At 34.7% G+C, this 23,757-nt stretch overlaps 1 protein-coding gene across 4 annotated transcripts in view; it reads right to left on the bottom strand.

The window, feature by feature from the left end:
* Positions 1-6,300: 6,300 nt before the first annotated feature.
* KIFAP3 (kinesin associated protein 3) overlaps positions 6,301-23,757 on the bottom strand; it is a 148,425-nt gene continuing 130,968 nt past the window's right edge. For 3 of the 4 annotated variants that reach the window (XM_046682624.1, XM_046682627.1, XM_046682628.1), the window contains one exon: positions 6,301-6,758. In XM_046682624.1, coding sequence (XP_046538580.1) covers positions 6,650-6,758 — 109 coding nt within the window. In that variant the 3' untranslated portion in view covers positions 6,301-6,649. Of the gene's footprint in view, positions 6,759-10,717; positions 10,787-23,757 lie in introns of all 4 variants that reach the window. The other variant, XM_046682625.1, reaches the window with a different exon arrangement.

Raw genomic sequence — 23,757 nt, forward strand, 5'->3', positions numbered from 1 at the left:
TGGAGTCTGAGCGAGCATCATTTTATTTCGACAGATGGGTGAGAAAGAGAATTGTTTCAAACTTCAGCTGGGGCAGAATGCTGTGGTCTGATGTGATTATTTGCTCTTTTTGAGAAGAAATTAGTTTTCCTGAAAAAAACTGATAAACTTCTATGAGAATTAGACTTCTAGAGGGCCAAAGTTAGCTACACAGCTGTTCAACTGGTGTAATAATGCTAAAGCAGAAATTCTTCTCTTTCACCTCCTCCTCTTTTTCCGCCCTCTCTCCCGTTCTTCTACCCCTCTCCTCCCCACCGCCCCCCCTCCCCCCCTCCCCCCCTCCGCCGGCTGTAAGTGATTCCTGGTAGGTGCTTCTAGACCTGAAACCAGGAAGATCGGGAATATTTGCCTATGTAGATACACTTTCTTTGTGTAGATCCATATTTCCTCTGGTGTCATTTTTATTCTGCCTGAAAGACTTCCCTTAACATTTTTGTAGTGTCAGTCTGCTGGTGATAACTTCTTTCATCTTTTGTATGTCTGAAAATGCCTTTTTACCTTAATTTTTGAAAGATATTTTCACTGTGTATATAATTCTAGGTTGACAACTCTTTCAGTACTTGAAAGATATTACTCCACTGGCTTCCTGTTTACATTGTTTCTAATGAGAAATTTGCTATCATCCTTATCTTTGTTCCTCCTTATACATGACATTTTTTTTCCTTACCTTTAGTTTCTTTTAAAATTTACTCTTTATCACCGGTTTTGAGCTATTTGGGCAGTAGAGATTGTAAAACACCAGTAGAACACAGCGTGAATATGTATGGATGGACAAGTAAACTTATTTCTATAGCTTTGGCATATGTGTATTATTATGGATTGAATTGAGTTCCCTCCAAAATATATGTTGAAGTCCTAACCCCTAATACCTCAGAATGTGACCTAAACTTGGAAATAGGGTCTTTACAGAGGTAATCAAGTTAAAACACAGTCATGTGCTGCATAATGATGTTTTGGTCAAAGACAGACTGCATCTATGATGGTGCTCCCATAAGATTAGTACCATATAGCTTAGGTGTGTAGTAGGCTATACCATCTATGTTTGTGTAAGTACACTCTATGGTGTTTTCACAATGATGAAATCACCTAGTGACACATTTCTTAGAATATGTCTCCATTGTTAAGTGATGCATGAACATAAGGTCTTTGGGTGGACCTTAATACAATATGACTGGTGTCCTAATAAGAAGAGGAAATTTGGATACAAAGACAGACATGCAGACATGCAGAGGGAAGATGATATGAAGACACAGGGAGAAGACAGCCATGATACTGAGTGCTGCATCTACAAGCCAAGGAATGCCCAGGATTGCTGGCAAACACCAGAAACTAGGAAGAGGCAAGGAAGGGTTATTTCCTATAGATTTCAGAGGAAGCATGGTCCTGCCGACACCTCGATGTCAAAGTTCTAGTCTCCAGAACTGTGAGGCCATACATTTCTGTTGTTTTATACCACCCAGCTTGTGGTACTTAGTTACAGTAGCCCTAGGAAACATAAGTTTCATATATGTGGTTGATTTGGAGCATTGCACAGGTCCCACCCACTCAACCTCCCTCTGCACAAACAACTTATAGGATTCCATCAGGACCAGCCGTCCACGCCAGGGGTACAGCATTCCAGGTCTGAAGTCCAGTTAGTCCTGCATTATCCCACTTCATAGGAAGCCCTGCTGCTTGAGCTAATTTCAAGGCTTGCTAGACCAGCCATTGGAGTATGGTGGCGACTGCCTCAGAGTGAGTTTTTTAGTACAAAGAGACTAGTCCCTGAAACCAAGGAACCACCAAATTGAGCCTAGGCCAAAGTGCCAACCCTCCCAATTATGAGCTAAATAAATGGTTGTGGTGTAAGCCACTATGTTGGAATGGTTTATTAAGTAGCAAAAGCTGACAGACCCTTCTAATAATGCCTTTGCCTTAAAGTTTACTTTTTCCTTATATTAGTATATTTACTCAATCTCTTGTACTTGAATGAGTTTAACTGAATATACAATTGTAGGTCAGCAGTTATTTTCTATCAGCTCACTGAAGATATTTGTCTACTGGCTATCTTCTTGCATAGCTGTTGAGATCTGTTGTCAGCCCAATTATAATATCTTTGTAAATATTCTTTCTTTCTGGCTCTTCCTCTTTTTCTCTGATATACTGCAGTTTCATATTGGTGCATCCAGGGATCTATATGTGTGTGTGTGTGTGTTTCCTGTCTTGGGATTTGGTGTTCTTCATTGCTATGGTCTGAATGTTGGTGTCCCCACAAAATTCATATGTTGAGACCTAACCCTCAAGGTGATGGTATTAAGAAGTGGGGCCTTTGGGAAATGCTTAGGTCATAAGGGGAGAGCCCTCATGAATGGGATTAGTGCCCTTATAAAAGAGGCTGCAGAGAGATCCCATGCCCACTTCCACCATGTGAAGACACAGTGAGAAGGTACCATCTATGAAACAGGAAGTGGGGCCCTTTCCAGCCACCACAGCAAATCTGTCAGCACCATGATCTTGGACTTCCTAGTCTCCAGGACTGTGAAAAATAACTGTTAGCTGTTTATAAGCCACGCAGTCTGTGGTATCCTGTTTTAGCTGTCTGAATTGACTAAGACACTCATTTTGAAGATTATCTTTCAATTTGGAAAATTATCTCTTCAAGTACTGCCTCATCCCATTATTCTCTTCTAGAAGTTTCTATTCTATATGTCATGTCCCTTAAAACCTTATATTCCTCTTTATCTTTCTGTGATGCATTCTGGCTAATTTTTTAAAAATCTAGCTTTATGTCCTCTTGAACTACATCTAATTTGTATAACTCAGAGATTGAAATTTAAATATTAATGTATTTCATTTCTAGAATTTTTAGTTTTCCATGTGTCTTATCTTTCCCATTTGTCTTTTATTTCTTGCTCATGTTTTTAATGCCCTCTTTATTTCTTAAACATTTTAAACACCTTTAAAAATATTCTCTATATGAAAATTCCAATATCTGATGGGAGAAGGGTGCTTCATTTTCTGTTTATTTCTGCTCTCTCCCATTGTGGCTTTTGTCCTCATTGTTTTGTAATTTTCCCCTGTGAGCTCACGTTCAGTTGATCTTAATCTGTGAGAATCCCGTAAACCTGGGTGAAGGGACATTCCTCTGGAGAAGATCTGTGTCTGTTTCTGCCAGGTGCTCCAGAGTTTCCAATAGTATACAGATGGTGTAAATTTGACTTCAGGGGAGACTTCTCCCTCCTCACCTAAAGCCTAGGCTGCATGGGTCATTTTTTTCTAGGAGATTTTTCTCACTTAAGAATATTCATCTCCTTCACAAAGCAAAAACAAAATACTAAAAAAAATAAAGACAATTGATTACGTGTAGTATTTTTGAGTTCCAAATCTATCACTCACCAAAAACAACTCTATGGGTCAGACTCCACTGTCTTCTGCCACTTAGTGTCAAATGTCTGAGGGCAGGCTGTTTCTTTGAAGGTATTTTGTCTTTCTTTTCAGGATTCTTATGAAAATTTAAATTTATTTTTCTCAAGAACTTTTCCAGAATATGTCAAGATAGATGTTAGTATCCATTTTTAAAAATGGCTCACATATTGTAAGGACAAAATCCTCAGGAATGTTTTCCTCCTATATCTTTGACTGTTGTTCCTGTATATCTTTTTACTTTTTTTTTTTTTTTTGAGGAAGATTAGCCCTGAGCTAACTACTGCCAATCCTCCGTTTTTTGCTGAGGAAGACTGGCCCTGAGCTAACATCCATGCCCTTCTTCCTCTACTTTATATGTGGGACGCCTACCACAGCATGGCTCTTGCCAAGCAGTGCCACGTCTGCATCTGGGATCCAAATCGGTGAACCCTGGGCTGCTGAGAATTGGAACGTGTGAACTTAACCGCTGCGCCTCCAGGCCAGCTCCTGTATATCTTTTTAAAATGACTCTTTTATTGGAAAATTGACTAGCCAAATGTTGGTGCTCAAATTTTTATCTTCTATAATATTTTCTTATTGACTATTTAATCTATATTCTTTTCCTTTGCCTTCTGAGAGCTTCTCAATTTTTTCTTCCAAATCACTGATTTTTTTTCAGTATTATTAATTCTATTCTTTAATGCCTCTCTACTTCAGGCAAGAGTTTATCCTAAGTAGTAGGAAGGTTCTGCTGTACTCCACAGGGAACATACATTGAAGCCTAATACATTATCGCTTCAATTTAGTAGACTTTCAGGTACCTGGCTAGAATGTACATATGGGGTTTTAGACATCTGAGGAGACACCAGGATTTTCTAAATTCCCATTAAAGTAGCAAAAGGACACGAAAGAACACAACTCATCTCACTGAAAACCTCAATATAGCCTCAATAATAGAATTTATGATGAAACGTACAGCTTCAGTTCTGTTGTCTGTGCAGAACTAAGCAATAGGCGTGTCACACATATGGAAGGGGAAAGGAAGGCACAGAGCAGCGTTCTCTTCCCCACTTCCTGCGTGGAAGCAGTGGGAGCTCTCCCATGTCGAGGGCAGCTGTGATCTCATGAAGACGAAGCAGTGTGGGGACAAGAGGAGGAAACAGAACATGAGAAACCCACTCCTGGCCCAGTGTGAGAAAGCACCTTAGGGAACTCTCAGAAAGAGCAAAGAACTCTTGAGAAGACAGAATTTCCAGCTATAAACCATGGCTTGAAACCATGACAATTTAGTTATCAAAGTAAATGTGACTTTAATTTGTAGTCAAAATCCGGTGAGGCCAGGATATTTGGCTTATATATAAACAGTATTTCTAAACGTTCCCAAGGCCAAAGCCTTTTGTTCTCTAAATATAGAAGAATTTTAGATATTCTTCCTTGGTCCTTTAGTAAAACTTTCCTTTATAAATAATGCAAAGGTAAATCCGTCCATGCCTGAGTGAAAAGATAACAATTTCTAAATTTGTGAAGCCCTAAAATAATGACAAAAAATATGCAGGGGAGTAAGCATGTGAGCACAGCCCTGGGAATGTTATGACTTGTGGGAGACGTTCCTCCGAAATCAGTCTGGAACAGCATAAGGGAAGTTAAGTGCAGAATGTTTGCTTTATCTTTCCATTAATGTCACTCATTATGTCTATTTACACTTTGTATAGGTGACAAAAAGGCAAGCGTTGAGGTTACTGGATTGGAAGCATGGAGACAGGTTAGTCACCAGCTAGAAAGATAGCTCGGGCAAGTCATTTAATCTCTGCTGGCCACAGTGTTTTCAATGAGAGAGTTTGACACGATTCCTTCTAAAGATTTTTCCAGCTTTAACATTCTATCGTTAAAACAGAAACTCAGACAAATAAATGCATATTTTCAGAAAGATCAATCAGATTGTGAGTTCAAAGATACAAATCCTATCGTATATTCACATATTCCCTAAGGAGCATGATACACTTCCTCATATATAACAGGTAGTTAAGAAAGTATCTGTTGCTTCTATTTAAAATTTTTACGTGACCAATTTCTCAAATAAGTAGATGGACTGAGTTATTTCAAAGGCCCTTCCCAGCTCTACTATTCTCTGCTTAAAATATAAATCAAGTCAAATAGTGTACTAGATCCATAAGATTTTAAATTCAAGGACAGAAGTCTGGTCTGTGTAGTCCCTTCAAAGCCTCATCTAATTCCTTCCATAGCAGGTGCTCAAAGAAATATCTCTATAGTTATTTATTTATTACTTTGTTTTTCAAGTAAATTTTCAACATTATAACATTAATAAGATATTTTCAAAACTCATTATTAATTATAATGTCTTTCCATTTCTTACTATCCAAATAGATCTTATAAAAACAAGTGAACAAATGGGAAATGGTGTCTAAGAGAGCAAAATATTCTGTTCCTTAGTTTTCCTCAATCAGACTTACAGTTAGCTTTGCCATACTTTAGATTTCATGAACAATAAAATTTAAAAGCCAAATACTAATCTAGTTTCATGTATACCAATAAATGTTCCAGGTTTTCTCTATTAGAATCAGAAAAACATGAATTCAAATTGCTGACTCTGCTCATATATAACATCCCATAAGGCATATATTCCATTGTTAACTAAAACTCAGAGTTCAGAACTTTCGGAAGTAAGCTTTCAGGCATATGGCATGGAAGAAAAAGGTGACGTTCTTTTTACAAATTTTAAAGGTAGCACATATCACAGGAAATACTCAAGAGTTCACAAGGAGAAAAGAGGGCAGGGAAAAATAAAATTCATACGCACCCTATATAAGCATGTAACTCCTAATGAAACACATTAAATAGGAACACGACTTTTGCTAATTCATTTGTACTTCATGCTTCTTTTTAATAGAAATTAAATTAGTCACTTAATGTACATAATGTAGTGTTTGTTTTCCAGTCTAGTTGCTTTTCAGCATTTACTTTTCAGTCTCGTGGGAAATGTTATTCAGCATCAAGATGTGGCTTGATGACTGAACAGTGTCAAGCATCAATTGTACTTAATACAGGACCAAAGCAGTGGAGTTAATCTGCAGCTAACAACATGGAAAAATAAAAAGAAACACATATCCACAATAGTATCAACATGCATTATTAGGCCAAAATTCAAAGTTAACCCGACCCGCACAGATTTCTTCTAAGCTGAGAGAACAAACGGAAAGGGATGACTTTATCGAGCTCCATAGCCATAGTAGTAAGGTTCATCAGGGCGGAATCCATACGCTGTGGCAGGGCGTCCAAGAATGCCAACTGACTGGCCAAAGCCATCCATTCCAAGGCTAAAGAGAGAAAAAGAAATGATGTTATATTTTTCATCACTCATCTACAATACAGGTCAAGTAAAAGGCCTGGAATTTTACACCTCCAAGATTCTCTTCCTAGCAGCAAAAGTAATTTATGTGGCTATCATTAACCATCTTTCTTCTTTAACTTAATATAGCCAAAAAATGTGTATAATAAATATTTACTTCTAATGATGTGTGTTAAAAATGTTGGAAACCTCTGTCATCAGATACCATTCAAGACGAAGAGGAGGACAGATCATAAAAGCTTTAATAAATTACATTCATATATGGCTTCCATGCCAGATTATGAAAAGATTTTACATGCGAGCAATTATTAGTAATACACTGTTAGGGAATGATAAAATTAAAACTCTAGTAAACTGTTTTCTATTTATAATAAGATCTCTTTTTCATATGAAGATATAGGATTAATCCACTATTAGTTAGGACATGCAATTTGAGTTTTAGCAGTAAACTCTCACTCAGGGCCAAATCACACTATATATAAGCATATGACTAAAAGAACAAGACAAGGAATTTTACGAAATTTGCAAGTTAGCCAGATTTGATCTGCAAATCCTTCTTCTGACTCCTCCATGCAAAAATTACTAAATAGCACCTGTTTCTTTTGAGTGTCAGCAAGGTAATTATAAATTTTGGTTCAATTTATTCTATGGAAATAATAGAAGCCCAAAGACAACCTTCACAGTTACAAAGATAGCTTGAAGCATAAACTTTGATTATCATTTTAAAAAAATTATTCTTTTGTCTATTAATAAATTTATTAAAAAATCTGTTCTCCAAAGCACTTTTTAAGAATCAGAGAATTATCCAACACTTAGCAAAATGACAAGGTATTTATTTTGCCAGGCAAATATGGCAGCTGTAACATGCTCATGCATAGCTCATGCAGTGAATGCTAGTGAGCTTATTTCTAGTCAAAGGAAACGGTTTATAATGCATAAATGTAAGCTTTGAAAAAAAACTTAAATAATTTAAGATTATACTAGATGAAAAGATACTTTTCTCTTTACCAGCAAAATCTTAATATGATTAAAAAATATATTCATATAGCCACCAACTTCCTCTCGCAACTCAAAATGAGATTAAAACACTTTAAAAGTAACTATTAAAATGTTAAGGTTTTAAATAATTTGTGTATATGTGTACAGGGACAGACTAAATACTAAATGTAAAGAACGGGAATACATATGGGGCATATTATTTATGTGAATCTACCTCTCAGGGGAATGGAATTTCTGAAATATAAGTTTCAGGTTGGCATTTGTAGTGAGTGATACTGGACAAATCAAACTTTTTGGGCTCCTTCTACATAAAACACTCTATAATTTCTGAAAGTTGTTTGAAATTTTTAAGTTTGAATTTTATTTTGAAATGGCAAAATATAAGCATGCCCCTCCTACCTTGGTCCTATGGGAAGAAAGATGAAATTTTATGATGAAGAGAAATATTACTCTAGAGATAGCTTCAAAGATGTTTCAGAAATTAATGTAGTCCCTGAACTAAGATATACCCGTATCATTTTAAAATTAGAAGAAAAGCTGACAGTTGAATTTTTTTCTCCTGAAGCACTAAGGCTAACAAATATTCATGTATCTAAACAACTCTCAATTACATAAAGGTTGACGTATAGCTTGCGGATTTCAGCTCCTTCCCTTTTTATCTTTTTACTCATTAGCTGCCTTCAGCCACTCCTCATATGCTTTATCACCTCTTCTGAGGCTCAATAGAAGCAGACTTAGGCTAAACTTTGTTTCTCAACCTAGAGGCTGTGCTGAGATCTCTTTCAAAAACTTGCAAACAAGAGGCACACAGTAGTTCAGTGAAGAAATACGCAAAGGCACCTTCAAAACAGAACATCTTACAGAAGAACTTACAGCAATATGACTGTAATCCCATCTAAATGAAGAAGATGAACTTCAGCAGGGTGTCTGTTCGCACAGAGCAAGGAGCTGTTGTTCAGCAGAACAGAGGCAATGTCGGTAGAACGAACCTAAGCAATTCCTTGAGGTGACCTATAACACCGTCAGGAGCACCTGACCTTTCTGGCAGTCTTGTCCCCATTGAGGAAGGGGCCTTACAAAGGTTCTCAGAGTCTGTGGTCATTTTACATTCAAACTGCAAAATTCTCCATTTTTTATTTCTATGACCAATAGGCAAACTTCTGATTACTGTTTCCCCATGTGGCTTGCCAACAGGGTAAAGAATAAACTTAGACATTATCTGATCTGCCTGATGGTTATACATTTCACTGCAAATTGAAAAATGGATATTCTGTTTTTTTTTTTTTTTTAACATGTCAGTCACACTGTTGGTAAGAATTTGCATCAAGTTAGTGAAAGTAAGACCGAACCTTGAACACTGATAAGTTTGAGTTTCTGAGCCTGCAAGTTTACTGTGATAAAGTTCTATTTTTGCAGTCAACAGTTCACCCAGGGACATATTACAATGTACAATAAACAACTGTTTAAACTTGCACAGATATCGAGAAAAATTTTCAAGGAGAAAAATTTGAAACCAACTCCTGAAATGAGTTGTTCTGGCATTATCCATCACGTATCACAGATAAACTTGCTGTTTAAAGAAAAGAATATTTAAAACATTATGACCAATTTAGATGGTACTTTGACATAAGTCCTAAGTCTTTTTGCATTAAAAAAAGATCAGCTATATGCATACAATTAATACCTTCTAAATAAAATTCACTCTGAAATAGAACAGTTTGATTCTTTAATCTCTCATTTGATTCTAATACAGTGGGGAAACTGGACCTTTCAGGATGCTAAAACTTGGAGATAGATATTCTTTTAGGACACGTGGACACTTAGCCTACTTTCTCCCTTGGGATAAGGATGTAGCCTTGTTAATGCGAAATCTGCTTCAAAACCAGAAGAACCTGATAATCATTTTTCCTTTAAACAGAAGTGGATAGATTCTTTATGTAAATTCTTCTGGAAGGGGATAGAAACCATGAATATAAAAGGGAAGAGTCACAGCAAAAATTGTGCTTTCCTGATCCACTAAGACTTGACTTGAGTCAACAGTATCAAAGGTACTTGCAGGCCTCACTAGGTCCTCTGAGAATCAAGGGAAACTCAGCTGTGATACGCTGCACCTGCTCTTGCCCTGTGTGATTATTCTGCTTCAGGTAAGAGGCAATGTTACCTCAATAAAAAAAAGTTTGTATATTTTGCTATTTATATTGGAATTTAATCCAACACTGCATGTGTGTCTCTGTATGTACAGATTCTCTTTCTGCTAACCTATATAAAAAGGCTCTGTGTCCCTCGAGATTACAATATGCCACTACTGGACCATCTTTTCTTTACAGGACTAGTTATGTAGAGTCATTTAAACTTTATCCTCAATGTCTAGATAGCATATTTTGGAACTTTAAATTAGAAAAAATAATGAAAATGCAATATCTCTTCTTGAAAATATATGATTCTAGTCCAAAGAAAATGGTTACCATTTGTTGTGAAAAGACAACTAGGAAAGGTAAGGCCCCAAAAATCCACCTGCTATTAACTTTTACACCCCAAGAACAATGATTCTTGGGTACATAGTAAGGCAAATGACAAATTCTTCATAAGTAAAAAATTATATTTAAAATTCAACAACAAATCTAAAACCATATCTAGATTTTATTTTTAAACAAACATTTAGAAATCTAATTAGCATTCAGCAAGCAGAAGACTGCATTTTTTGTAATATTTACAAGACTTCAAATTTTTAAGAGCATTCATTAGAATTCTAAACTTGAGATGATTCAGAGAGGGAGAAAAAGAAATCCAGGCATGACAAGTGATGCTCCACATGCAGCACATCACAAGGGGGATGGCAGCCAGCAAGGAATCCTGGCACTCGGAGGCTCTTATTAAACTTCTGTGCCAGAGCTGACGCTCCTGTAGAAAGGGAAGAAAATCACCTACCTCTGGCTGTTTGTGAGGCTTAATTAGTGCATATTTGTAAAGCACTTTGAATTCCTTGGATGAAAAGTGCTGCATAAGTGAAAAGCATTATTATTTTATTAAAATTAGATAAAAGCAACACAAGCCTTTTTCTTCTTTGAAATTCCCAAGTCAGCAAAATGAATGCAGAGCAAATAAATAATGAATATATTACTGGACGCTACAAAAAAAAAGAAGAATAAAGTCAAGCCAAGTTCTCTTTTCATAGGCTCATAGCATCTTTGACTTGGAAACACTTTAAGAAATAATCTAGTCTACACTTCTATTCACAACACCCTTGACAGGATCTATCCAGTTCTTGTCACAACACCTCCAGAAATGGAATGCTCACTACATTGTCAAGGCACTTCGTTCCATTTATAGACACATCACAATGTTAGAAAGTTCTTTATTACACTGACCAGAAATGTGGATCTATTAGTCCTAGAATTATCCTCTGGAACCACACAAGAAGTCTAATTCTTCTTTAATATGACTATTTCACAACTCTCATCAATCCTCATGACATGGTCTCTAACACCTTACCATCTCATTTGCTCTCTATGATCAGTATTTTTCTTAAAACGAAGAAGCTGAAAATAATACTTATGATGTGATCTGAAACCAATACAGAATATAATGAGATCCCATTTCTACTAACGTAGGTTAAAACTGTACTGATCTCAAACAAATTTTTTAAGGAGTTGTTACCACAAAGTGGCTTATACTGAATGTATACATGTGTATACACACCCAGACATACATGAAATTTTCACTTAAAACTACCATGTTTAATTTCATCTTTTTAGTTTGGGTCTTTCTATAGGGATTCTATTCTCCCCAAGACAAAATCCTTTATGACAATATATTTATCAACAGGGAACAGTAATTCTTATTAACTACCTATCTTTGTAATCCATATGATAATATCAAAGGCTGGAATTCTTTTGGGATTGTCAAGTGAAAGGACTTAACATGGGCTTTCTTCAGAGGAAACTCTTCAGGTTATTATGAAACTGTATGAAATGATTTGATAAAGAGTTTTCTAGAATAGTGCATTCTTTTGATCAATGACTCCAATATATTGATCATAGAATCAACATCAGTATGTTTATTTTCCTTTCTAAGAAGATTATAAATTGATCATCATAGTAATTTCAGCTTAAGTATGATTTGTCATGGGAAATTTAGGTCTATGTAATAGTGATCCTTTGTAAATCCATCCATCCATCCATCCATCCAAATAGTTCTTGAGTTCCTACAACGTGTTAAGTATAATGTGAAGAGTCAGTGTTAAAAAAAAACTGTGCTCCTGGGAAGGCAATAATAAATGAGACGTGGTTTCTGGCCATGGATTGGAGGCAACTAACATGGAACAAAATTTTGATAATAATATGATGTACCACCCTAGTAAACTGCTATAGAAGAACAGAAGAGGACCAAATATTTAATATACTATGAGAGTATGTTAGAGGTATACACATGTTGTTATGGAAGAATCTCAGGAGCTAGAAAGTCTTCATAGAAAATACTTTGATTTTAATGAATCTGTCACTTCCTGACATTATATCTTGTTTTTTGTCTTTATTTCCTATTAGAGTGCAAGCACCATGAAGGGTAAGGACTGTTTTATTCATTCTACATCACTAGCATCTAGCACTGTATGACATGGAGTGGCACACAAAAAGTATTTGATTGCATGAATGGATGAATCTTAAAGGGAAAATAGGACTTCACAGGTGAAGAGAAAGAATTCCTGACAGCGTGGCAGCTTGAGCAAGAGAGAGAAGGGGCAGAACAGCAAATGGTTTGTTATAGTTAAAGTCCTAGGTTTATGATGTAAGCAAGTGACAGGAGAGAAGGCTAGAAAGAGAGGTTAGGACTAGATTTTGAAAGCTCTTCACATGCCATGTTAAGAACTATATATTTCTGAGGTTGTCAGTAGTATTCAAGAAGGGGAAAGACTTACTTCTGTGTTTTAGAAAGATAATTGTGGTAATAAAGGGGGTCGAGAGGCAAAACCAGGGGGAACATTTAAGAGACTGTTATGGCTGTCCATATGCGAAGCAATGACAACCTGTAGTGGCACTGGCAGAAATAACAATAATCAAATATGCTACATTTCACAACAAAAAAATGGTATCTTTTTCTCTTTTGAAATGGTTTTTTAGTTATACTTTTACTATTTGGGAAGTGAGAATGAAGTGAAAGAATTTCAAAATTGGTGAAAATTTTAGGGGTTATAGTTAATTGGAATGAAACAATTTTTTCTCCTTTAATATGGGAATATGCTTCACAAATAACTAAGAGGCTGTGGTATTCCCTGCAGATGAAATCAGATTGTAGAATATGCTTCATAAAATAACTAAGAGGCTGTGGTATTCCCTGCAGATGAAATCAGATTGTAGAAGTAGTTTTCCTCTGTATTCAAGAGGAAGGGCTGGGCTATTCTGGCAGAAGACAACATTTTTTTTTTCTTTAAATTCTTATATATAGTAACAAGAGAAGTAGATTGAATCAGATAATGCCTATAAAGTTATACCTAACATTTGTATAGTGATACACTATTAAATGGAGATCTAAATGTTTTTAATTTATAGACCCACCACTAGATGGAGAGCTTGTCTTTTCACTGAATATCATGCAGTTTTTATAAAGTTTTAAAGCAAGCTTTATCAAATTTAAACTTCTCAGCATATTTAACCTTGATCGGATGTAGTTTCCATTGTTTTCTCATATAATCAAAGTCTTCATTTTATAAATGTGAAATAATTTAGTTAGAGCTAAATAGGAATATTTATCATTCATTAGCAAAAAAGTTTTAGGAATGTGGGGCCTCTGAAAATGACAGAAGACGCAGATTGTCTTGGACCCTGAAAAATGTCATGTACATGCATGTTGAAGTATTACTATTATAGGATAGCTTCTAAAATTTTCATCGAACCTGTCAATAGCATCTTGTTTCTATAAATTTATATGTGATAAATATATATTTATATTACTTAAAGGTGTTACTTATTGCTTTGGACTGGAGATTTTGTATTATTGAGAAAATGAGCACAGTTAAGAAGTCTTTTAATGAATTTCACCAATATATACCAAGTCTAGCTGTAGTTTTTCATTTAGTTTTCTTTAGTCAAACTTTTATATGCATGATTATCAATTTTCCTTTTATTATGATAAAACTAAATGGTTAAAGAATCTTAAAGAATCATACTTATAGTGAAACCAAACAAAGTACTATTTTCCCCCAAATCAAGGGCAAATGATATGAGTAGTGCACAGTTGTATTTAAAGTGCTCATCTGGGATTTATTTAAAAAAAAATCTTTTTAAAAGTTCTAAGGGGAAAAATATAACCTTGGGGACAGACCCTTTCAATTTAGTTACTATACTGAGATGCTTCAGATAAAAACTAATTTGTACTAACGATGAAGGAAGCATGTGTAAAATAGTCAACTGATTTATTACAAACGGTAGGAATTCCATCTCACTGACGCTCCTCTAGCATCATTCAATTTACACTTCTCTTATGACACATCTTAGCCTGTTGTTTAACCATCTGTGACAAGTTTTGGCCAATTCTCCGGGCTGGTGAATTAAAATCATCTAGTCCTCTTTTCAACCGATGAGAAAAAGGCAGCCTTTTGGAGTTTCAGGCTTGATAGACGGAATTTAGTTCCATCTTGCTACAGTATATAACCTACACCTACTTTAGTGTTCTTGCGGGTAGTTGTCTTTGTTTGTGTGTCACTTGGGGTGCTTCCTATCTTTGTGAACTTTTGTGAATTTGGTGATGCATTATAAATTTTTGGTATATTTTGTCCACGTTTTCTGTTTATCTATATAGGAGGGAAACCTTCCAAGTCAGTTCAGTCCACCATCCGTTCCATTTTATGCTTATCATCTGCTCTGCACACTCAAGGAAATAATTTATAAATCTTGTATTCCTGTGACTTAAAATTAGCTTTCTTGAAGAGAACAATGTTGTGAAAGAAATAACTGAAGCCATTAGAAGATATTTTCTTTTTCCTTATTTGTAGCAATTAACAGAAAAAATACTCTGATAGGTGTCTAATGGAAGCTGTCAGATGTGATTATCAAGCCAAAGTACTTACTCAAAACTATAACGGCCTCAAACTTTTTATAGCAATCTTTTAATGAAAGTATAACATCTAATCATCTTTAACTTACATTTCTTTAATTAAGTAGAAGGACTTCTTGAAATTGGCAGTTCTATAACATCAAGCAATGCCTCATTTCACACCATCAAATGTTAAGGGAACTTACTGAGCTGCTTAAGTAACCCCTAGGTCAACAAAGTGAGTCATTAGCACCTCCTTTGAATAATTGTTTGTCTGTTACTGGTTTAACATTTATATAATCTGTCATAATGCCTTGGTTTTTTAAGGTACAAAAATTACTGCTGTAGGCTTAAAGCAGAGAATACAATGTAAGTAGCAATGTTTTCACAGTGATAGTTTAACCATACTATCTGGTACTGAGTGAGTTAAAGACTGAACACCACAGCTAATTACTATGTAATGCTAACCTTAGTTGCTGGTTCATTTTGAGACTCTTTAAAATATGAACTGTGTATTTTACCCCTATGCACTCTCTTAATGATTTGTTTTTTTAGACTGAAATCACTTCCAGCCATCAGTTATACTCTTGGTCTCTACATATGCACTTCTCCAAGCACAAATATTTCTTTTTCCTATTGGTGTGCCAGCCCTGTCAGAGCAAATTTCACTTTAAACTAAATGCTATGATACTTAAAACCTCTTGGATTACTCAGGCTGCTAGTGTGATCTATGACCTTCCAAGAATGACAGCTGAACTTTCCAATTTGCTTATATTGCTGAGGGAACTAGAAAGCACATGCCAAGAGGAAAATGTTTCTGATGTTGAACAGAGAGAAGAGTTCTTGTTGGAGGTGGGAGCAAGAGACTATTAAGTACTGAAAAATACTAATAAGAAATGAAAAGAAACTAAACATGCTGTAAAGTCTAAGACCACAAGCATAATTCAGAAGTTAATGCTAGTACTAAAAGCTTTTTAGTCCAGTTAAAATATGAATAGTGACCTTCAGTTATTGTAATTTAAGCACCAACCTGAACCTTAAAATGACAATGTACTATCAAAATGAACAAGTTCAAGAGACGGAATAGAATCTAAAACTATCATGAGTACTATACAAAATAGGCTACATCAATTCCCCATCCTTCTTCATAAAACAAACAGAAATCTGACATATGGACATAATCAAAGAGCCAATATGGCTATCTAACATGCATGCTACCCCTACTGACATATCAGTCTATTGTAAATGAAAACTTAAATGTTAAGCTTCTGTTAAAACCTTGTCTCCAAAGTCCTTAAATAAGTAATAAAGTTTGGGAATATCTTGATATAGTTTTGGAACTTTTCACTTTCTTTTACTACCTTACATAAGAAGTGGATAAATGTTTGTTCTAAAAAAACCTCAAAAATCTTATCAAATATAAGAAGCTTAATGTAGTTTCCAGTTTATGTCACAGTCTTCTTAGTCATTTATTTGTCTCAGTAATTTTTAGGCTGGGAGAAAAATAAATCTACAAATTACCTTTGGCAGATAAAAATAAAATGGTAGTTGATAAGTAAAAACTTTTTTTGTAGCTAAATCAAACTAATATTTTTCTAAAATTGAGGACACAGTATGGATAATAGAAACTATATTTAAATGAATTAAAAGTGTGTGTTTTTAAATACCTAAGCATGAAAGTTTGAAAATTTGATTCTAAATAAGTTTATAATAACAAATATACAACAAAAAGATTTCCTTGCATTATTATATTTTGAAACATGTCTGTTGGACAGTGTTATATACAGTGAAAATACTTTCAGCCACTAAATCAGTAATTTTAGTAATCAACACAGGTCAGATAAATATTTCATAGTTATTTAGTGTTCTCTAGAACATTCAGGATCTCAGTATATATACAACATACTAACATTGCATTTAGCACCAGAAGAATAAGTACTAAAGTAAATCTCTACTCTTAAATTTTATAGGTTCTCTTGGTCCTTGGGAATGTATTCATTATATTATGGGTCTGTAAAAAAAAAAAAAAAGGTAAATTCATTTTCTACTGAGGTCTAAGGCTAATTTTAGATTGTCAAGACATGGACTGATTTAAGTCACTGCGATCAACCCGATCTGACGATGAGACGAGGACTTTCCACGTCATCTTCACAGAATGGGGCTAAGCACCCTTGGACACACATCGCATTGACACCCAGCAAATTCAGCGCAGGCTGCAAGGTAGAAGTATATGACTATAACAATTATATTTCTGATTTGTACCCTATTACTATATTTTAAAGTTATTTTCAAAGCAATATAAGGAAACATCATACTTATTTTTTTTAATCACTGATATACATGGGCATTTTTCTCTCTTAATTTAAGGACTGGCAATTATGTTCATAAATTCAGCAAAACTAACTTAAGTATGAATATCAACAACTCCTGAAATTTATTAAAGTTAGTGGAGTGCAATGACCTCAAAACCAGAATATCTGGATGTGATTTCTGTCTCTGATATAACTTACTTCAGTACATACTTGTAACTTTCTTTGCCATGACTTCTTTTTTTTTGTAAAATAAGAATGGCTATCCCTTTTAACATTTCTCTGCCTTGAGATTATTCTATTTCCAAGTCTCTTACAAGAACAATATAAAGACTCTTATAGTATATACTTGGTATTGCTATCGTTATGACATATGAAAATAATAGAGCCTTCCCTAAAAATCCTTAAGAAATTCTGGCTCCTGCCACATACTCTAGACAGTTAAGAGATACTCTATCATACTTGGCATGCTTCTTACACATGCTTTCTGTTTGCCTTTACAGGCTCTTACATAATTCATAGAGATTTATGCCTACACATAGGTGACTAATTGTTGTTGCACTAAAATAATGCCATGGCCAATCATGTCTTCCTTTTACCATAGTGAGACTAGACTGCTTGTATAAATAAGGTTATTCAATCAAAACCCTTCAAATTCTATGTCGTGATTGATGCAAATGATACAACACCTTTAGGGATGAAAAATACTGGGAAAGTCTCTTTACCTGCTTTTCATCTTATTTTATATTTAGTGAGTTTATTTTGAAAGTAGTAAATCAACGGTAATGTTTTTAGTTATTTCATGCAAATCATCAGTTCCCACACTGCATTCATTCCTATACTCAGGTTTACTACTATAGTGTTGCCTTCTCTTTGAAAAAGACACAGGTCATGGAAATGTTAAAAATGGGGTATTTTCATTCTGTGATGTTTGTTGTCTTGGGGTTACGCCAACTTGACAATCTGGGACTTGTAAGCAAAGCTGGGCAACTATGGGAAGAATTCTTCAGGAAGATGGGAATGCACCATTCATTTTTGAGATAATGGGCTGTCTAGGGTATTAGGCAGTATTTCAAACTAGCACATAGGTATATCTATCTATATTAGTTATTTCAAGTATGCAGGACAAGGAATGATTACAAATTGATTTATTTAAAATGACTAATGACTGTGGTGCCCACTTGCTGATGGCAAACAGTACTTCCCTCCCCCAGACTTTGAGGGAAAAAGGCAAGATGCAACTGTGTAAGAAATTGTAATAGTTTTTTTTCCCCTTGGTATACAGAGAAAGAGTTAAACTGCAATATTTATAAAGTCCTTATAACACAGAAACTTTTTCTACACTTTTTTGAGGCTTTCAAGAATTCCTGTTTATTTACTACCTCAAAAGAGATCTCAATATGAGGTTTGAACACCTATGTAAATACAGCTTTCTGGGGTTTCTTGTATCAATTTGGAAAGATGTAATTCTTAAGTTACAGTTGCAATTTAAAATTTTACTTGCCTAACTATGTTCATAGAAGCTTCCTCCCATCCTTTCTCATTTGAGGGGCTCTAAATTAGCCACTCGATACTGTCCACACAAATATGGATTCCTTTTTAAGACTGCTTTGCCTTTTAATTTCTGACAAGCCAATACGAAGGTGCTTTGTTTTTGGTTGGGAAAATCTGAAATGGAAAAAATCCATACAAATCTGGATTCTTTTTTAAGATTGCTTTGCCTTTAAATTTCTGACAGGCCAATATGCAGGTGGTTTGTTTTTGGTTGGAAAAATCTGAAATGGAAAGAATTTCTGAAAAAGTAGGATGCACTAACTTTAGATAAAGTCTAAACAAAGAAAATAGCCTTAAAAAATATAAGTTATATTACTTGAAATAGAATAACTGACTTACGCCCACACAACAAAAAAGATATTCAGGAAATCACTAATTATGCTCCTGTTTATAAGTCTACTCAAAACAGTATTTAAAATCTCTAACTTCGATTAAGGCCCCACAAAACCACTTGTTGACTGTGCCTTTCTAATCTGAAATGAGACTGTAGAAATATGTAGATTTTACATAAAAACCAACATAAACATACATAGATTTTTACATTCACCAATAATGAATTTTAATAATAGTAGTATAAAGTTTAGACAGTTACTAATCAATATAAAAACAAAGTAGCATTTGAAAATAGATTCCATTACAGAGTGCCACACTTGTCTCTTTGAAGTCGGGGTCTGATTTCTATTTAATTGATAGAGGCACTAAGCAGTTATGAGATTACCAAGTGCTTTGGCCTACTACTGAAAGACTGAATATTGGCCTAAAATTCCTACAGTAAAACCTACAGGATTATAGTCCATAATTAATCCCCTTAACTCCAGACATCTCCAATGCCAAATAACCATCAGTGGAGGTTTACTGCCTTTTTTTAAAAATGAGAAAACTTGATGTAATTTAACAAATCCTTTGTAATCTAAAACTCTTTCAATGAAAAGTTTTGAGAATTCATCAACAGCTATGACATCACTGTTAAAAGTTTAAAGACTAAAATGTTTTGTCACTTGTTCCCTTGGGAATATCCATCATCTACCTACCTACCTATCTAGGTAAATGAGAAGTTTCTACTCAGTTAACATCTGCCCATGAGATGGGAGGATTGGAAATCAACATTTACATCAAATTCCTTGATACAGTGTCTCTCCTCAAATCTCACAATTATTCAAATTACCTTTTGTAGGACACTGATGTGTTTCTAAAGTGGCATTACCTCTATTACAAAGCTACAACAACTTGCTGTCTGGACTAATCCTTTGGAAGTGCTTATTGTTATAATGAAGTGATTACATTCTAGTGAATTACCAGACCATCAAAGTGCAATGTTTTATTAAACAGCCTATACAATTAAGGAGGCTGTATTTCAATAATAATGTGATCCTCTGTCAAATATTGTACTGCTTAGCTTAAAATGCAAAAAAACTGAATCTATAAATCTATTTACTTTTTTATCTAAGAAAATTCATCACAATATCTTTTAAAAATTTTTTAATTTTATTTTTTCCAGCTTTGAGATATAATTGACATATAACATCATCAGATTATCTGATTTCTTTTTGTCTTTGGTAAGAAAATACTAAAGGTATAATCTTTTGTAACGGAAGTAAGTTAATGAATTACAACACTCCAAATAGCATACTTTTATACAAAAAATGCTTATTATTTAAGATAGCATGGCATACTTCTCTAAAGATTAAGGACAATTCAGAGATGTTTAAGATGTTTATTCCGTTGGAATACACACACACACATACAAACACACTTATTTGATCAAAGTACGGGAATAACATAAAAGGGGGCAGGAATTGTAGAAGACCACTTATGTCCAAATACTGACACGGTACTTAGTATTAATCCCTTAATTCCCTTTCTAAGCCTGATAATACTATTACCCTTAAATATTTTCAAAAAAAGAAAGTTGAAATAAAAAATAATAGGATAGTTTGTCATCTCAAAAAATTATATTTTAACCCTGAATCATAAGCTTCTCAAAGGGAAAAGGATGATTTCTTATTCGTCTCTATATCCCTAGAGCCCATGCAAGTGACTGTCAATTAAACAGGTTATTGAATAAAGGAAATTTTAAGTGTTAAAAGAAAACATTAAATGTATATCCTTACCTTGCTTATATCTTTATTTTATACTCTATAAAGTTAATTTCACTTGTCATCAGAGAAACTTTAAGTAAAAGTTAAAAGCATCTTTCGGAAATAACAAAATAATCTCCAATAGCATATATGGGATACTTCTGATTTACTAATTACCAACAGGTCATTAGTTAAGACCCTGTAATAGGAAAGAAACAAGATCAAAGAAATCCTTTACCAATTTTAAGTATGGGGTAGAATTGGTTTCTACAGAACATAGGCTATTTGATAATGAAAACTAATAAAAAAACTTGTAATATTGGGACAGTATAAGTTTTTGGCAATAAACAAAGATTTTTTTTATGATAGAGAATGCTTACATTTGGGATAGATGAGTACTGGTTAGTATATTCAATTACATATGTGGTAGTAAAATCAAGAATTTCTTTACTTGATCTTAACTATGAAGGCAAGCATCTTCATCTATATAAAATACAATTCAAAAGACAGTTATCTTATATAGATTATTAAAGTTTTCCCATATAACATAGGTTCCTACCAATAATTTTATAATATAAGCATATAATACTCTCTCTCTATATATATATATTATGTATTTTATAAATACTCTGTATTGTACATTTGGAAGGATGATACTGAAATAGTAAATATTAAATATAAAATTAAGACCAAAAAAGTTAACATGAAAATAAAATACAGCATGGAAAATGGAGTAAGACATATACGTGTTTGAATACTGGCTGTGACCATTATAACTCATTTAATAAACAAACATCTATGGAAAACCTACTGTGTGCCAGGCACTGTAGATAACTTTGAACAAGATGGTCAAAGTTCCTGTTCTTCTGGAGAATATATTCCTTGGAAGGAGTTAGATAAACAAGTGAACCAAAAAATAAAAGATTAGGGTGCTAAAAAGGACAGTAACTAGAGCATGGGGGAGAACTGTCAAATCAACTTCTTTGATAGTTTTGTCAGGAAAAGACTCTCTGAGGAAGTCACAGTTGAGCTGAGACTTAAAAGATAACACGTTAGTTACTCAAAAAGTCAGAATATTCAACTTAACTACTAAGGTGCTGAAGTGAAAAGGACCTTTGTGCATGTCTGTGGAACAGAAGGCAGCCCAAAGGGAGTGGAATTAGTAAGCAATTAGGACATTTGTAGGAGATGAGGCTGGAAGAATAGATACATGTCAGATAATGCAGGACTTTACAGGCCATGGTAAGGAATTTACATTGTAGTACAGGAGCATGGGAAGCCATTGTAGGCAGGAGGGAGACATGATCTGATTTACACTTTAAAAAGATTACGATGATTAATGTGAAAAAAGTAGATTTAAAGGGATGTTAAGCTAGAAGCAGGCAAATTAATCAGGAGGCTATTGAATGGTTCATGTGGCAGACGATGGTGGCTTGGACTAGGGTTCTCACAGTGGAAATGGAAAGAAACAGCCAAATCTGAGAGACAGTCTAGAAATGCAAACAACAGGACTTGCAGATGGTTCGCACTGGGGAGAGTGGTAACGGTGAGGAAAAGGGAGGAACCACGGAAGGCTCCAAAGTTTATGACATGAACTACTGGATGGTGGTGACATTTACTAAGATGCAAGATTAGGGGAGGAAACTGTGTGCATGTGGGAAGTCAAAAGTTAAGTTTGATGATTTTATTTAACATTCAATTGGATATGTTAAATAGTGAGAGGACTAAGGCTGGTGGTGTTCAGAGGAGAGGTCTCATATAAAATATAAGTTTATAAGTAGTATTTAAAGCCACGGTATCTGGATGAAATCCTCTAGGTGGAGAGCGTAGTTAGAGAAGAGGGCTCCCCAAAATGGTACAAATAGAGAACAGGGCCAAGACTCTGAAGTAACAAGCATCTAAAGGGGAAAAGGAGGAGGAATATCCAGCAGAGAACACTGAGAAGGAATGGAGAATGGCTTAAAAGTCAGAAAAATGGGGTATCTTGAGAGCTGAAAGAAGGGAGTTTCAAAAAGCAGGGCCTGGACATCTGTACCAAACACTGCTGAGAGTTAAAGATGAGAAAGGTCCACTGGATTTGGCAATATGAAGATTACTGGTGATGTTGACAAGACAGGAGAAATTGAAGAGTGAATGGGAGTCTTTCGAGACGTATTTTATGAAGGGAAGTGAGAAATGGGCAGTAGTTGGAATATGAAGTGGGGCCAAAGAGTTTATCTTTGGAGATTCCAGATTATGTTTATATTCTGACAGGAATGATCTAGTAGAAGGGAAAAGAAGGATGACATGAAAGAAGTCCTTGAGAAGGCAAGAAGGGATGACGTTCAGAGCAAAATGGACTGATGAGATTTTAGGAAAAAAGGACACTTCCTTCACTGTAACAGAAGGGAAGACAGAAAGGTGGGTAAAAATAAGAGTAGAGATTGGGTGGTGGAAAGATAACCTTGGGCAAGTTGGTTTAACTCAATACGCTTTTTTTTTTTTCTTTAGATAATAATGTCTCCTTCCCTGAGCTGTTGTGAAGATTAAATTAGATAAGAGATATAATAAACAGCAATGAGCATACTGCCTGGTACTCAGTAAATCTATTTCAATATATGCGATCATTATTATTAATCAACATATCTCAGATTGCAGATGGATTTGAAACCATTTTAGAGAATATAGTTTCAAATAATACAATTAGAATAAACATTAAGTCTGTATGGCATTGAAGCCTGCATTGTTTCTAGACCTTTCCAGTAATTTCATTTAAAACTGGACTGGACTGTTCATGTTCCAGAAACAAACTTTTTTGAGCAGTTTCACTTTTAATATATATTTTTTAAAGAACAGGAGCAACAAAAACTTAAAAAAATTAATGTTTATTTTGTGCAGAAATTTTCTGTGGATTTTCAAATCCAGAATTTTGGATGGATTATGGACTAATGGTCTGATGCAGATTTAAAGTTGCAGAAAAACAAAGAAGCAAACTACAGAGCAGGTCCCCCTAGATACA

Source organism: Equus quagga, chromosome 13, assembly GCF_021613505.1.
Source record: "Equus quagga isolate Etosha38 chromosome 13, UCLA_HA_Equagga_1.0, whole genome shotgun sequence".
Classification (NCBI taxonomy): Eukaryota; Metazoa; Chordata; class Mammalia; order Perissodactyla; family Equidae; genus Equus; species Equus quagga.